Source organism: Anabrus simplex, chromosome 3, assembly GCF_040414725.1.
Source record: "Anabrus simplex isolate iqAnaSimp1 chromosome 3, ASM4041472v1, whole genome shotgun sequence".
Lineage (NCBI taxonomy): Eukaryota > Metazoa > Arthropoda > Insecta > Orthoptera > Tettigoniidae > Anabrus > Anabrus simplex.
The window spans coordinates 98019590-98035283 of record NC_090267.1 but is presented as its reverse complement, the minus strand read 5'-3'; the positions used below and the strand labels follow the sequence as shown (position 1 = coordinate 98035283).

Here is a 15694-nt window from a genome sequence, read left to right as displayed (position 1 = left end):
TCTTCTCCGATTTTGATGTGTAACGTTTAGCTAGCCAATAAAAGCCTGTGGGTGTGGCTGTTTTATTCATGAAAGGTCTCGAATTTTCCTCGAGGGTATAAAAACTGCTGATTTCCTTGTCTCTCGGCCACATCATCAACAGTTAACTTAGTGTATGGACGTATAGCGGGAGACGGGAAGCGCCTCTTTCTTCAGGCAGCAGCTCTTCAATAAGGTAATGGCCGCTTAACATCTTTATTTCTTGCTAGCTCAGCAGTTTAACCCGCGGGGAAGGTCCGAAACCTTTACTATGTAACTTATCTCTTAAACATGCAGAATTCTGTAAAAACTTCATATATCTTTAACGGTAAATCGGGGATAGAGAGTGCTTTACCCTCTCGAGCTCCCCTTCATTTTGGATTTGAGGTGACTACGTTTTCGTAACCGTTTTTCTACTCTTCCTTAATGTGTTAAATTTATTCTGAACACGAGTCACCTCCATAGCTTGGGAATAGCCCCTGTTTCATCGGCCTAGTGCCTTGTAGGTTTTAAAATGTGTATTTAGGAGTGCAAGTTCTCGCCTCCATTCATTTTGTATTTTGGGCCATTAACTTAATCTATTTTTTTTTCTACTAAGGCGCAGTAGGTTGGGTACAAGATACCCCTGTTTCTTTGTAAGTGTGCCTTGAGGGCAGTTAATGGTAAAGTCCGTTGTGGCCTCTGGTAGGTTCAGAACATTGAGAGCGGGTCAGCTTTTTAATTGTGGTAAACGTGCCTCTGAGAGGCTTGATATTCAAAGGTTCGAGCAAGGGCTCCATGTTATTAGGGGTTTTCTGCCCTTTGGTAAATATGTGGCTGTGAGCTGAGAGCTCAGAAATTGTAAAAAGTGGGACTTGAGGCCCAGATTGCTAATTTGTCCCTAAATCTTGGCTTTACTGGTCTTGTACCTGATTGTCTGTTATTTGTTGACTTGTTACTTGTTAAATTTTCAAATTCTATGTGAAAATTGTTAAGTTTTGCTATTTTTCGAAAATATAACCTTTAATGAAATTTTAATTCATATCTCGGCTTTGTGGATAGACCCATTCCAGCCTGCACCTTCTTTCATCTCTACTGTTCCACGGGTATCCCCGTAACAACAACAACAACAACAACAACAACAACAACAATAATAATAATAATAATAATAATAATAATAATAATAATGATGTTGATTGACATCTGTATAGGCTTGGTTGTAACCTAATGAGGATGAAATTAATGGCGAAGACGTCATAAACACCCAGTCCCCAAGCCAGGGGAGTTAAGAGTACGAGGGGTTTGATTTTGAGAACTGAACCGGGGCAATAGGACCAAAGGCAAGCATTCTATACATTTACGCACAACGCTGGACTTTAATCTGCTATACCTTAGGCTACCATCTCCACTGATCAGGTGTTGTTGAGTATTGACAGTAGCAGAGGCCAGGGCAGTAGCTTGTGGCGCAGCTTTGACAACACAGCAGGCTTCTCCGTTGGCGATTGGCTGCAGCTCAAAACGCGCAAGGATTGACGTTCACTAAACCAAACATCGAAAAGGAGTAACCTAAGTCTAGTGGTAGCGCACGTCTTGATCCCGGCATACACAACTGCTGTATGCTTGTATTCGGGAGATGATGGGTTCAAGACTGCGGCTGTAATTTAATCGAAACCACGGCTGCATTCTACCCACACCTAGTTCTTTTCTATCCCATCGATCGTCGCCAAAATGAGACGTACTAGGTAGGCAAGGTAAGGAGCGAGCTAGTTTGCCAGTATTTTCCTCATGAGTCAGAAAGTGCTATTGCACCAAGACTACTCCAATGAGTAACACCTTCCATCCGGAGGTACAAATCGTGCCCCGAATGGCATTACTCAACATCACCCATACATCAGTAGCTTACAGATTGTCACACCATAGGCGAGACTGGGACCTCGGTGGAAGCTACATTTTATTCTGGCCGGTGCAAAAAGAAGATGCAAAAGTACTGCATCCGTCACGAAATGGCAAAATGGCAACAGGCGGAGTTAACATTTCTTCTTCTCCATTTCTTCTTAATCCATTTACCGTCCAGGGTTGGTTCCTCCCTCGGACTCAGCGACGGATCCCACCTCTACCACCTCTAGGGCAGTGCCCCGGAGCGTGTGAGACTTTGGGTCGGGGATACAACAGGGAAGGATGACCAGTGCCTCGCCCAGGCGGCCTCACCTGCTATGCTGAACAAAGGCCCTGTTGGGGGATGGGAAGATTAGAAGGGATGGACAAGGAAGAGGGAACGAAGCTGCCGTGGTATTAAGTTAGGTACCATCCCAGCATTTGCTTGGAGAAGAAGTAGGAAACCACGGAAAACCACTTCGAGGATGGCTGAGGTGCGAATCGAACTCACCTGTACTCAGTTGACCTCCCGAGGCTGAGTTGAACCCGTTCCAGCCCTCGTACCCTTTTTCACATATCCTGGCAGAACCGGGAATCGAACTCGGGCCTCTGGTGGTGACAGCTAATCGCACTAGCCACTACACCACAGAGGCGGGGAGTTAAAATTCTCTAAAACAAAAAACTGTTTTTATTTTTATTTTTTGGACAACTAAAACAAGTAGGTTTCTGGCGAGCTGGGCTATGAAAGGGAAGATAGCATTCTTTATCTCTATTAAGGTACAAATGCAGCTTTTCTCAGTTGTGAAAATGGCGAAACTATCTTAAGAGCTACTGACGGAGGTGTCTGAATCTACCATATCCCGAATGCAAGCTCACAGCTCCACGACATACAGTAAACTACACATACAACTCATAAGGAGCCACGGTCTGCAGCTATTGGAGCGTCACGAGGCCAATGTGAAGATATCCTCAGCTGTATTTGTTTCGTGACCGACTACGTTTCCTTTCATATCAACAGCTCCCCAGTTGATCTCACGAGTCTGAGTGTACCCCCATTCCAGTCGTCATTGGAGAATTAAAATCCTTGGACTAATCAGGCATAGAACCCGAAAACTCCGTGTACGAGGCCGGCACACTACCCACGTCATTGACAATGTGTATTAAGTAATCATGAATTAATTACATATGCTAATTTTTAGAGTTATTCCCAATGTTTGGCCATACTTGTGGGTCTATATGCGAAGGTATACCGGCCAAGGTACATGAACACCACTGTGCTCTCACCAACGAGTCTTCGAGAGCGGTTTAAGGAACAATTGGAGTTCGAAATGGCAGTCTTGAATATGCAGTTTATTCTGTGTAAAATTGTGCTTTCTTAAAGTAATCACTGTTTCTTTCCCAGTCGCAGGCCCAGCCAAGGAGGAATATGGACATACTGTAAATGGACTGTCGATATAGCGATTATAGCTTGGACACCTCCAGTTTTGTGTGGACTCCGAACCCACTCTCCATTTCAAAAATCTCTCCAGAGAGAGAGAGAGAGAGAGAGAGAGAGAGTTGGCCGTGCGCCCACGGGGTGCGTAGTTGTAAGTTTGTATTCGGGAGATAATGGTTTCAAACCCCATTGTCGGCAGCGCTGAAGATGGTTTTCCATGGTTTCCAGGAGTAGGAAGGAAGAGGCCGGGGCCTTAATTAAGGTACAGCCCCAAAATTTGCCTGGTGTGAAAGTGTGAAACTACAGAAAACCATTATCAGGGCTGCCGACAGTGGGATTCGAACCCGCTACCTCCTGAATGCAACACAGATGCGCGCCCCTAACCGCACGGCCAACTCGATCGGTAACAATAAAAGTAACGTGCATGCAGCCTACATGGCGTGAAATGAAAATATCTGTAATACCGTAGCTGAGGCATTATTATTATTATTATTATTATTATTATTATTATTATTATTATTATTATTATTATTATTATTATTATTATTATTATTATTATTATTATTATTTAAAAGTGACTAAATAGTCGTGTTATAGAAGCTTCACAGCCTTAACTAGGCCGTGTAAAACAAAATGAAATAAATAAATAAATAAATTCTTTTTTTTTTTACAAGTTGCTTTGCGTCGCACCGACACAGATAGGTCTTATGGCGACAATGGGACAGGAAAGGCTAGAAGTGGAAAGGAAGCGACGCGTCGCCTTAATTAAGGTACAGACGGAGCATTTGTCTGGTGTGAAAATGGGAAACCGTGGAAAACCATCTTCAAGGCTGCCGACAGTAGGGTTCGAACTCATTATCTCCCAAATAAATAAATAAATAAATGAATAAATAAATAAATAAATAAATGGTATTTCTTCGAGGAATAGCAAAATATTTACATATGTTGAATTATCAGGGTAGAGACAAACCATACGAAATTTTCGTGGCACCTTGCCCTTCCTATAAGCAACTGTTTCTCAGAAACTTTTCAATAAGTGTAGGAATGTATTATCATCCAGCCATTAAGACAAACGTGACGAGAGTGCATGTTATCTTCTGTCCTTTGTCTCTAAAAGCTTTACCAGGCTGATGGCATAATGAGGGCATGAATCAGCCAGACGAGGGAGCGGCAAGCGAGCTCCCTTGCTTCCGGTATGTGTCCCCCTTGCTCAGAGGCAACCACCGTGCCGTGACCGGATGTCATGCCAGTGCCAGGTGGATACTCACCTGTTGACAACGTCCACCAGCGTGGCTCTCCTTGTCTTACTACTCAGTACAGTACGCTGGTGCAACAACATCGACAAGAGATCTCCTTTATACAGTGATTTCAACGCTCGTCACCAGTTTGTGATTCATATCCACGACCACTTCAAGACACTGAAGAAGGAAACACAAAGGTATAGAACTAAATGGACTTCAGATATACCATATGTAATCTAAAAACAATAGCACTGGAATAACACTCTACTCATTTCAAATCACTGAATAATAAATAGTTATTTGTGTACACATATTGGACGTAGAACTGGACGTGAACATTTGTGTAAGTCGAAAATATTGGAATACCGTACTTGAAGTTCATTATTGATGGAAGGGGAAGACATACAAGAAAAAGGAAGAATAAGAAGAAACAAGCTTGTAGTTTTAGCCATGGGAACTGCAGTTTTACGTGGGAATAGAACAGCAGAGGCATGGCTCTTCATTTCAAAAATTCCACACATATTGACCGGGATTCGAATCACGGCCGCCTTGATCAGAAATTATCAGTTGTACTACTCGGCTAACACGCCCGTAAGTACAAAGAACGCGAGCACAAACTGTGATATGTTTTGATGCTCGCTGATAACGAAGAATCGGCGATATGAAAGGCATAACAATGAAACCTCTCAACATGAAATCAAAGGAAAAATGGAGATAAAGAATGGGAGATCCGTGACAGGCGTGAAAATATATCTATCACCATCGAGGTCAGAAGAAAATAAGAATTAACCAAGGGACGTCGGACAATAAAATGTGACTATAGGAACCAACGCTAGAGCGATCTACGGTGTACTGCTTGCCTCACAAGATATTAGCATGTGGGGAGAAAACTCAATGAATGCTGATTCAAATACTCAAAATATGATTTACCTACAATCTTCTTGAAATAAATGTACGAGGAAACCATGATTTCGTAAAGGTCCAGAAATCTTAAGAACAAACGAAGTGTATAGTGCTATTCAAGTACTCACCAGCGAAGGGGACGTCGCCCAGGAACTCCTCCACATTGTTGTCGGTGGAGACGCTCTTGTCCGAGAGGGAGACACTGCTGGAGAGGCTGCCGCTGGAAGCGTCCAGGGAGGGGAAGAGCAGGAGGTCCTCTTCGGTCTCTGTTTCGATATCCCTGGATCGGCGCTTGTACTCCTGCGTGGGAGACAGACATATGAGCGACAGCAGGTCGGGGCACTGCACGGCGGGCAACAACATGGTGAGTCTTTATCCTTTTTTTTTATAGTCAACAACGCACAATACTGTGTGTCTTAGAGCATACTCTGGAATATCTACAGCTAAGCGTAGTTCAACACAGCATACATAATTTTCACAGTCACTTTAGTAAAGTATCATGAGAATACACTGACGAAGATGACTTCCTTCTGAGAAAAATGGATAACTTATTTTATTCAATATCAATTAATCTTCAGGTATTTTCAACACATGTTTTGTTCACGGCACTAAACACAACAGAATCAAACAACCAACACGAATATACACACATACATTTGAAAAAAAAACCTGAATCGAACTGTACAGCGATGTTAATTTGGATATTAAACGCTGGAAGGTAACGTGGTCTTGTTCTGTCAGAGTTTGGTGTACACTGGGTAACGCGGAATATTAAATTTACAAATGTTGAAGGGAGTACTAAATTTGAGAGAAAAGTAGAGAGGGGACTTGAATTAAAGCGAGGGTAAAATAGCTTTCTCGTCAATTTATATTTTCATATTACAGTGTTTTAAAATATGCTCTCTACCTAAACGACCTAGGTTCAAATCGCGATGAATGAGTGGAAGAATGCATAAAATTCCGGTACCATGGCGTCAGAGAAAACCGCACAAATAGTTAGAGCGAAGTAAAATTATTATTATTATTATTATTATTATTATTATTATTATTATTATTATTATTATTATTATTATTATTATTATTATTATTATTATTATTATTATTATATGCCTTTGCTGGCGAGCACTATGTCTTCTGGTATGGGCTATATCGAATTTGTTACTTTCATTGACCTGTCTGTCTCAGTCTCTTCCTTGGCTTTGACAATATGAAAGTGACTGAGGTATGAGTGATGCTAGTAATACCATTGCTTATGCAACCAGTCCCTGTTATGAATGGTGTGAAAATATCGCTCATAGAGTCGGTTGGTGCATGCATTTCAGTGGGATTGTCAGACTGATATGTAATAGCAACGGCTGGCTCGATGAGGAAAGCAATGGGAAACTACCTCACTCCTCATTTCCCTAGTACGCCGCCTCAGTGACGCCTAGGCTATTTATGACAGCTGTTGGCAGAGGTGCAGAGGATCATACCAGCCTTCGGGCTGAATATCCAACATACATTATTATTATTATTATTATTATTATTATTATTATTATTATCATCTCTATTATTAAAACTGTAAACCTGCTATCCTAGATTCTCTTACCCCTAATAGTACTTAAAACTTAAAATGCTGATAATTAAGGTTCGGATGTAAAGAAAAAAAAATTCATTTCATTCCGAAGGTCATTTTACCCGAATTCTGAAAAATAATTGTGAATGATGTGTTTCTGGCTCCGCTTAAAGCAATTTCATGTCGCATAAAATTGCAAATTTCGGACATTGTTATTTCTTTGGTCATATTTTACTTATTTTAGTGATATAAGATCATATTTGGTTATATTTTGAGTACTTTTGTTTAAATTGAGGCGTCGTTTTGCACAGAGTACATGTTATCTGCGTCGATTTTCAAACACGGGATTTCAAAATAATATAGTAGATGTATTTTTTCTTTCTTTTCCCAAAAGATATAGGTAGGAGGTTTACAAGATATGATTCCGAGAAAAAGATGCTAAACGAACGTACGCCGACAGATACCAAAATGAATGCTAGTACTTTAGTTTTTTTTTAAAGAAACCATAATGAGCTAAGAGACTGAATGAATATATATTTCAATTGACCTACTGTAGCTCTGTCAGTTCACATCATTAAATGTGTCTGCTGTATTATCGCATGTCACTTTCTGACACGTTTAATGTTAGTAATACCCAAATACTTGCTACCTTTCGCCAAAATGTTTAAGTCATATTATTCTTTTTTTGGGTCATATTTAGCTAGTTTTGAAGGCATTTTTGCTTGCATACTTTGTACTTCTTTAGGTCATATACTGCCGAACCCTACTAATAATAAACATAAGATTGAGATTTCCCCTCTACGTGTAATTAAAATTATATTATGTGATGCATTTACTAAGCCTAGCGCTAAACCATTGCGACGACTGAACGGGAAAATCTACCTTGGTCAGAGACAGACTTAAACATAAAATTTGATCGTTTGTATACAGAGTGAATGGGGAGCTATCCGAAATATTTGTTTTCCATAAAGAGTATCCTCAGATACTTTAGAAACAAACTGCCGCAGCTTTTGTTTGGTTTTCACTGGTTTCTTTCTCCACCTCCGGGACCAAAACAAGATGGCAACTAACAAAGAACTCACATCCACTTCATTACTAATCTCAGCCTCAATTAACTAGGCCCTACATCAAACCTGCTCCTCAAAATGTTATCTTATTCACCTCACTCCACATCTTTGAAGGTTAGCAACAAGCTTCTGTCAGATATTTGTCGTGTTCCCCAAAAGAAGGGAAAATATCTATTTGCAGATCATCTCTGTCTGTAATGTCATCTAGACTTCCGATTTTTAGGCAGTGATATCGTATAAAATGACGTATTTTTACCACGTCCTATGTTGATTTTGTTTGTTGCGCTTTTGGCGATTGCTGATAACAATGTAAATCTTATTTTCAAACTGTTATTTTTAATAGATTGTAGATTTCAAATCACTCTCTCTGTTATGTAGTCAAGGCAAGCTTCTCTCTGAAGATGTCGCAAAAGAAAAGGGAAAGTTTTTAATATTGAAGAAAAGTCACAAATAATATGGCGATTTCAAAATGGGGAAACAAACGTCAGGATCACGAAGGAATTGGGTGCATCACACTCAACGATTTCCACAGTTTGGAAGGACAGAGGGAATACCTCATTTATTAGCCAAGACCACGTGAGACATTACTGATCAATTTACATTGTTTGTACTTCTTTCCTCGCTTATTATTTTATATTTGGCTGACATATAATTGCTGTACCTAGTGTGTCCCATTCCATACATACTGTACTGCAAATACAGTACTCATTTTACTTATGTTTTTTGAAGTTTTAACATTATTATATTAATTTAACATGTAATTGTACAGCCTAAAACTTACAGATACGACATTTTTTAACAACAACAAAAAATTGTTTGTGTGACTATCGCCTACAACGACCGTAAATTGGCGGTCCCTTCGGAGTCGTTATAACCGATTTCGACTGTATTTTCATTATTAGGAACTATACATGTTATTTGTTTTTGCGTCCCACTAACTTCTTTTACGGTTTTCGGTGACCCCGAGGTACCGGAATTGAGTCCCGCAGGAGTTCTTTTACGTGCCAGTAAATCTACCGACACGAGGCTGACGTATTTGAGCACCTTCAAATGCCATCGGACTGAGCCAGGATCGAACCTGCCAAGTTGGGGGTGAGAAGGCCAGCCCCTCGACTGTCGTCTAGCCCGCTCTTCAATAATGTAGCAAGATTAACATACATTCTAGGGGTTCTGATAGACTGCACCCCTAATGTTTATGCAAATCTCATAGCATAACCGTTTTGCAGGTAGAGTATACTTGTTACTGTCTACCAATCCGAACCATAGTCAGGCTGATACAGTATGATTTAACTCTCTCACTGCATACAGAGATCCTATGGACTCCTTGACAATTTTAATTATTTATAGCGTGTTTACCTGAGATTGAATTATAATGTGTCTGCCTTCTGAAGACCCTTCCTTACTCTTTTCAAAACCTACTGAACATCAGTAAGTATGAAACAGCGAATAATCTACCACAGACTTTATTTTAAATATTTTCAAGTGGGGGTCACCTTATCCCCGTGAAAATGTAAATCCACAGCCTGTTTCCAGTCATTTGACCAGGTCAGGAATGGAAAGAATGAGGCCTCCATCTAGTGGCTAGGAGAGGAATTATGCCGGCTGCCTAAGCCTGTGGCACTATCTGGGGCAATGATTAATGAATGATACATGAAATGATATTGGAGAGTGTTGCTGGAATGAAAGATGACAGGGAAAACCGGTGTACCCGGAGAAAAACTTGTCCCGCCTCCGATTTTTCCAGCACAAATCTCACGTGGATTGACCGGGATTTGAACCACGGTATCCAGCGGTGAGAGGCCGGTGCGCTGCCGCCTGAGCCACGGAGGCTCCACCTTATCCCAGTAAGCAGTAAAATTAAGTATGCTGTGCAATGAAGCTCCGGCAGTAAAAAATACCCGTAGTCTGTGTGTCCACTGGCCTGCTGGAAACAAACCTCTTCATTTCATTCTTTGAGAACATTCCAGTTGCCCGTTTGTTCAGTGCGTGGATTACGCCGAAAGTGTCAGCTTCGAAAGTCGTCCTTAATTAAACAGTGGTTACGGAAGTTTCTCCACTTCACATCTGATGGTAAAATAATATTTTGTGACGTTTGTAAATTGAAAGCTGACTAAAATAAATATTCATATTTTGGACCCTATTTTAGGCATCTAAAGTAACATTCTTAGTAGCTAAAAATCAGTGGTCTAGTTGTGAGATTAAAACATAAGAATCTTGGTCATGATCTCCTACGTAACAGGTAAGAGAGAACAGCGTCCCCGTTGGTTTGAAGATCAAATGAAATAGTCCGTTCGGTAAAAGCGAGATTATACAGCTCAACTGAGATGATTTGCCGTAAGGAGTCGGAAAGAACGGGGCATGAATAAAAGTTCATTCCATTACCTAGAAATCCTACAAGAAAACAACCAGTTTACTAACCACAGAGAATTAGCAGTAAAATAAGTTTACGATGAATGGGCACACTTAGGATAAAGTTTGCTATAAAACATAAGGAATTCCATGATGTGGTATTCCCTATGAGCTATAAAATGAAACTATGTGCAGTAACCTATGTGGAGGTTCATAGCTATGTTGTGAGTCATCAAGGAAAGCCGTAAGTCAGGATGTAAATACATTACGTATCAATATCTACACACCACCATCTACCACCATTTTTCAAGCAGAACTATTTGCTATAAAACAAGAAGTAAGACGGTGCTTACAAAATAATTGTAGTGCTCAAATATTCAGTGATTCTCAATCTTCCATCTCCTCCATAAGAGTCAAACATAATCTGCACCCACTGGCCTCAAACATTAAGAATACAATCCTTTCCAGCAACTTGCATATCTGTTTTCGTTTGGTGAAATGTCATGCTGGAGCTGTTAGAAATGAGGGAGCGAACATGTTGGCAAGACCCTCAGCTCGATGGGATGCAGATTTCAGCTTCTCCACGTGACCAGAGTCTCATGAGATGATGTTACGGAATTAAATGGAAGAGAGTTGGAAGTCTGTATGGACAAATAGCATGAAGGGGCATGTCACACGGGAGTTGTTCTTTCCAACCATTCATCAACGTTTAACTTCAAAATTCTTCGAACCCATTTGTATACTTACACAGTTTATTTCTCGACATGGTAAATTTAGAAGTTATTTTGAACGGTTTAAAATACAATCACCAGAAGGATACCTCTGTAAGTACCAATGAGAACAAATAGTTGCTCATTTAATTTTCTATTGTCCACTGCACACTATCAAAAGAAACAATCTGTTAGGGCACCTCATTTACTGCAGTGTAAATTTTTCCGCGCCAGTTTCTGATATATTTATGGAAAGGTGTTGCACTTCAGCTTTTATCCGTTTCTTAGAAAGTGTTTTTAACTCAGTATTTTGTTCTACTAGGTAATCGATTAATAACATTTAATCTTATATTCTTATAATCTATCCTATATCCCTAACACACTTTTAGGTAAAATGGGGCTGCCTTCCTTGGAGAATTATTATTATTATTATTATTATTATTATTATTATTATTATTATTATTATTATTATTATTATTATTATTATTATTATTCCACCGCTTTTCCTACATCTGTGGGGACGCGGGTGCGAACTGTGTCGCACATGTGGCTTTGGGCCTGTTTTACGGCCGGATGCTCTACCTGACACCAGCCCTATATGGAGGGATGCACTTACTATTGCGTGGTGGTTGGTAGTGCAGTGTGCTGTCTGGATATGAAGAGGAAAGTGTTGGGACAAACACAAACACCCAGTTCACGAGCCAGAAGAATTAATCAGAGGGGATTAAAATTCCCGACCCGGCCGGGAATCGAACCCGGAACCCTCTGAATCGAGGGCCACAACGTTCACCATTCAACCAATGAGTCGGACATTATTATTATTATTATTATTATTATTATTATTATTATTATTATTATTATTATTATAATATCTGTTTAACACCACACTAACTAGTTCGGTGACGATGTGATATGAAAGTGCCAAGTCTGAAAAGGAATCGGCCGTGGCCTTAGTAAGGTGCCAACCCAGCATTTGATAATGTAAAAATGGAGAAACCACGGAAAACCTTGTTAAGGGCTGCCAACGGTTTAGTTCCAACCCACCATCTTCCAAATGCCGTACGGTCTTAGCTGTGCAGCCAACTCGCTCGGCAGACTTCGGAATTTTAGGCAGTAATAGGTTAGAATGCAAACGAATTTACTTACTGTATTTGGAAGTGTCGACCAGCCCGCTCTTTCGTAATGTAGCGAGAGTAACATAAATTTTAGGGGTTCTGATGGGCCGTACCCCTAATGTTTATGCAAAACGCATAGCACAACCATTCTGACCTATTACTGCCTAGAAACCCTGTCTCTACAAATTACTGTTCATTGTTTTGTTACAAGAAGTAAGGCATTATGCGTTACGATTAGGCAAGATAAGGTGGAATTTTAAATCTAATTCTGCACAGCATAAAGAGCGACTACACAGGGGAAATACGTGCCAACGATGGTACATCAATGGGCTGATTGTGCGGAAGCAATGTCACATTCAGCTAGACAGCTTTGTGGTCACCAAACCACGCTCCCAAGTTGAGACTCGTTGGGTATCGTCTTTAGTCGCCTCTTACGACAAGCAGGGGAGTACCGTGAATGTACTCCACGGCCCCACCCACGCACAGTTCAGTGCGTGTCGTCTCAGAAGAACTTACGAGTCTTAAAACTCACGAGTATCAAAATTCACGAATCCCAAGAAGAGGATTAGTAAGAATAGGTTTCTTTACCTGGACCAGTCCCAAAACTCACTAGCCGGGCCAGTTCTTCGAATGGATGAACGCCCACTCTACCCACATAACGACTGAAGATATTTACAAATTGAATCGGAATTGTTCGAAAAGGCTCAATGTTAGCGCCAGCCGGAACTGCATGCCCTCTGGTAATTGGCACCTCTCTCATCAAGAGGTGGGTCTGTCGTGTAGCCTCGCCCAAAGTATACGCGACAGGGGGTTGAGAAACTCATGGACTCCATGGACCCGCGCGGATAACCGCACTCAGTCTTTGAAATTAAGGCCTAGTTCCATCTGCCGTTGCAAGGCTTCACCCTTTCTTTAAATATGTTTTATTTTCATGTAAACTTTTGATATATTTTAATATTTGTTACTGTTTATTTATTTTTGCCAATTGGTTTAATATGCTTAATTTGATTCAATTGATCTTTTTTAGTATTTCCGTTACTTTGATATACTACCTATATCTACAAATTTACATGAGTAATTTAACGAGGACATATTTGCTTTCTGTTTAACCCATCTTAAGGACGAAGTTACTCTACTTGAGCAGTAAAAAAATGAAATGTCGTATGGCTTTTAGTGCCGGGATGTCCCAGGACGGGTTCGGCACGGGTTCGGCTCGCCAGGTGCAGGTCTTTCTATTTGACTGCCGTAGGCGACCTGCGCGTCGCGATAAGGATGAAATGATGATGCAGACAACACATACACCCAGCCCCCGTGCTATAGGAATTAACCAATTAAGGTTAAAATCCCCGACCCCGCCGGGAAACGAACCCGGGCCCTCTGAACCGAAGGCCAGTACGCTGACCGTTCAGCCAACAAGTCGGCTACTTGAGCAGTGCAAAAAGGGTAAACTAAATTCAGTGTACAACGGTTGTAGGTTATATAAGCACCGAGAAAACTAGACGAGCGAAACAGTATGGCGGAAAAGTTACATTTTTAAATGACAATAACGTTTTACGATGTATGTGAAATAGTCCACCTGATGAAACATGCCTCGATGTGTACAAAGCAATCAGCCAGGCACCTGCTGTCCACAGTCGTGAATAATGAGACTCATTAGAATGTTAATTTAGCTACTAGTTTGTAGTCGTAAGTTTTGAGACGTAACCGTTCAGTGACAGTTGATGGTAGAATTATAGGGAATCCTACCAACTTTTGGCCAGAGGACTCAACACACAAACACATTTTCTCCAACTCGCCCTTAACAAGAGAAGTAATCTGGAGAGCGGGCCTAAAGACATGAACGGATAGTTAAAAGAAATTGTTTTGAAAATGAAAAAAACTTTCGTGAATTTAATAAGATGCATTAAAGAGTAAAACAGGACAGAAATACCTGTACGATTAATGTCATTTCAGCTGTCAATGGCCCAACTTCTCTCGGTATGTTGAACATCACACTCGACGCACAGTTGGTTTCGTCATAATGTGCATTTGCTAGCCCTCCCCAGCATTTCGGAAGCGATCATTCTGAGGACACCAGTAATCACTCCTTCCAAATCCTTATCACAGTTTCTCAAAATTTCGGAAGTCTTTTCCTTTACTAAGGACCACAACCAGTTGTTAAATTATTTCTTTTAAAGTTCAGACTTCTCAGAGACCAGTTGAAAGGTCTAACTCGTACAATCCACACTGGAAACAACATTCGGATTGACTGTGCTTTGTCGGAAAACAGATGAATAATGTGATAGGGATATACATTACCCTTTCAGGTTCATTTCACTAGCAAACTATACGTTAATTCACGTTAAATAGTATCCAATCGTGACTTAATGCACTCTGTATACTCGTACGGTGCCACGCAGTCTAGGGGGTAGCCAGCCTACCTTTTACCGGGAAGCCCAGGGTTCGAGGCCCACTAAGCCCACGTGAGGTGCTATCTGACGGTGAGATTGTGGCCTCGGTCTAGAAAGCCAAGAATAACTGCCGAGAGGATTCGTAGCGCTGACCATGCGTCACCTCGTAATCTGCACTCTTTCGCGCTGAGCAGCGGCCGCTTTGTATGCCAAGGCCCATAAGGGCTGTATTGCCATGTGGTTTAGTTTAACGCTCAGCTACTGACGTGGAGTCTCAGAGACTCCTTTAGATGGTGTGTCATTCGCTTCCGTTCAGACCTTTCACTTTACATCCTTGTTCTTCCTGGTACCTTTCTCTTTCATCGTCTTAAGCAATCACGCAGCAGGTCATTATTGAACAATAATGTGGAATCGAAATAATAATGCCTGTAGGAGTCTCACAGACTCCACATCAGAACCATGAAGAACGTGTCAGTTGTTTAATCAAGTATGATAAAATTAATATATTCTGTAAATTTTTATCTATCATACCTTATGATGTAGTAATTTGGTATTTATTCTTTTATGCACGGTTTAGTTTTTATTTTATCAGAACTAATGTTAAATGTTAACCATTTTTCGGTCATTAGAAGTATGCCATAATTATTACAAATCAGAAAGCACGCCAAGTCGAATCCTACACTAAACCGTTTCCTACAATGCATGGTAAACCCACTGATAATACTTTGCTCCTGAAAACTTGTACCAACAGTCCATAATTTGAAATTTATTTCAGGGGATTAAGTCAGACTCAACGTTAGTAACAATGTTATTGAGTTCTCGCCTCAGCAGCGGAGGGTTAATTTGTACTTTCGAATTTGGAGTATAGATTCTACCAGGAGAGTAAACGTAGAATACAGTGAAAGACGAGTTCAGTGAGGAAATACTTGATATGGGAGTGACAGGCGAGGGATATTCAAGTGTACCACAGGCACGTCCGTCACACATCACAGAGCCATACACTTATGATTCATACCTGGGTGATCTCATATTAACTACAATGTCTCCGTTATGCCTC

General features: G+C 40.7%; 1 protein-coding gene and 1 long non-coding RNA gene across 2 annotated transcripts in view; one reads left to right on the top strand and one right to left on the bottom strand.

The window, feature by feature from the left end:
* The window catches only part of LOC136866023 (ankyrin repeat and SAM domain-containing protein 1A), an 878495-nt gene that overhangs the window by 243166 nt on the left and 619635 nt on the right, over positions 1–15694 (bottom strand). The window contains exon 10 of the mRNA XM_067142633.2: positions 5580–5751. Coding sequence (XP_066998734.2) covers positions 5580–5751 — 172 coding nt within the window. The remainder of the gene's footprint in view (positions 1–5579; positions 5752–15694) is intronic.
* Positions 1–15694, top strand: part of LOC137498884 (uncharacterized) — a 103954-nt gene that overhangs the window by 62111 nt on the left and 26149 nt on the right. The gene's annotated exons all lie outside the window — the stretch shown is intronic.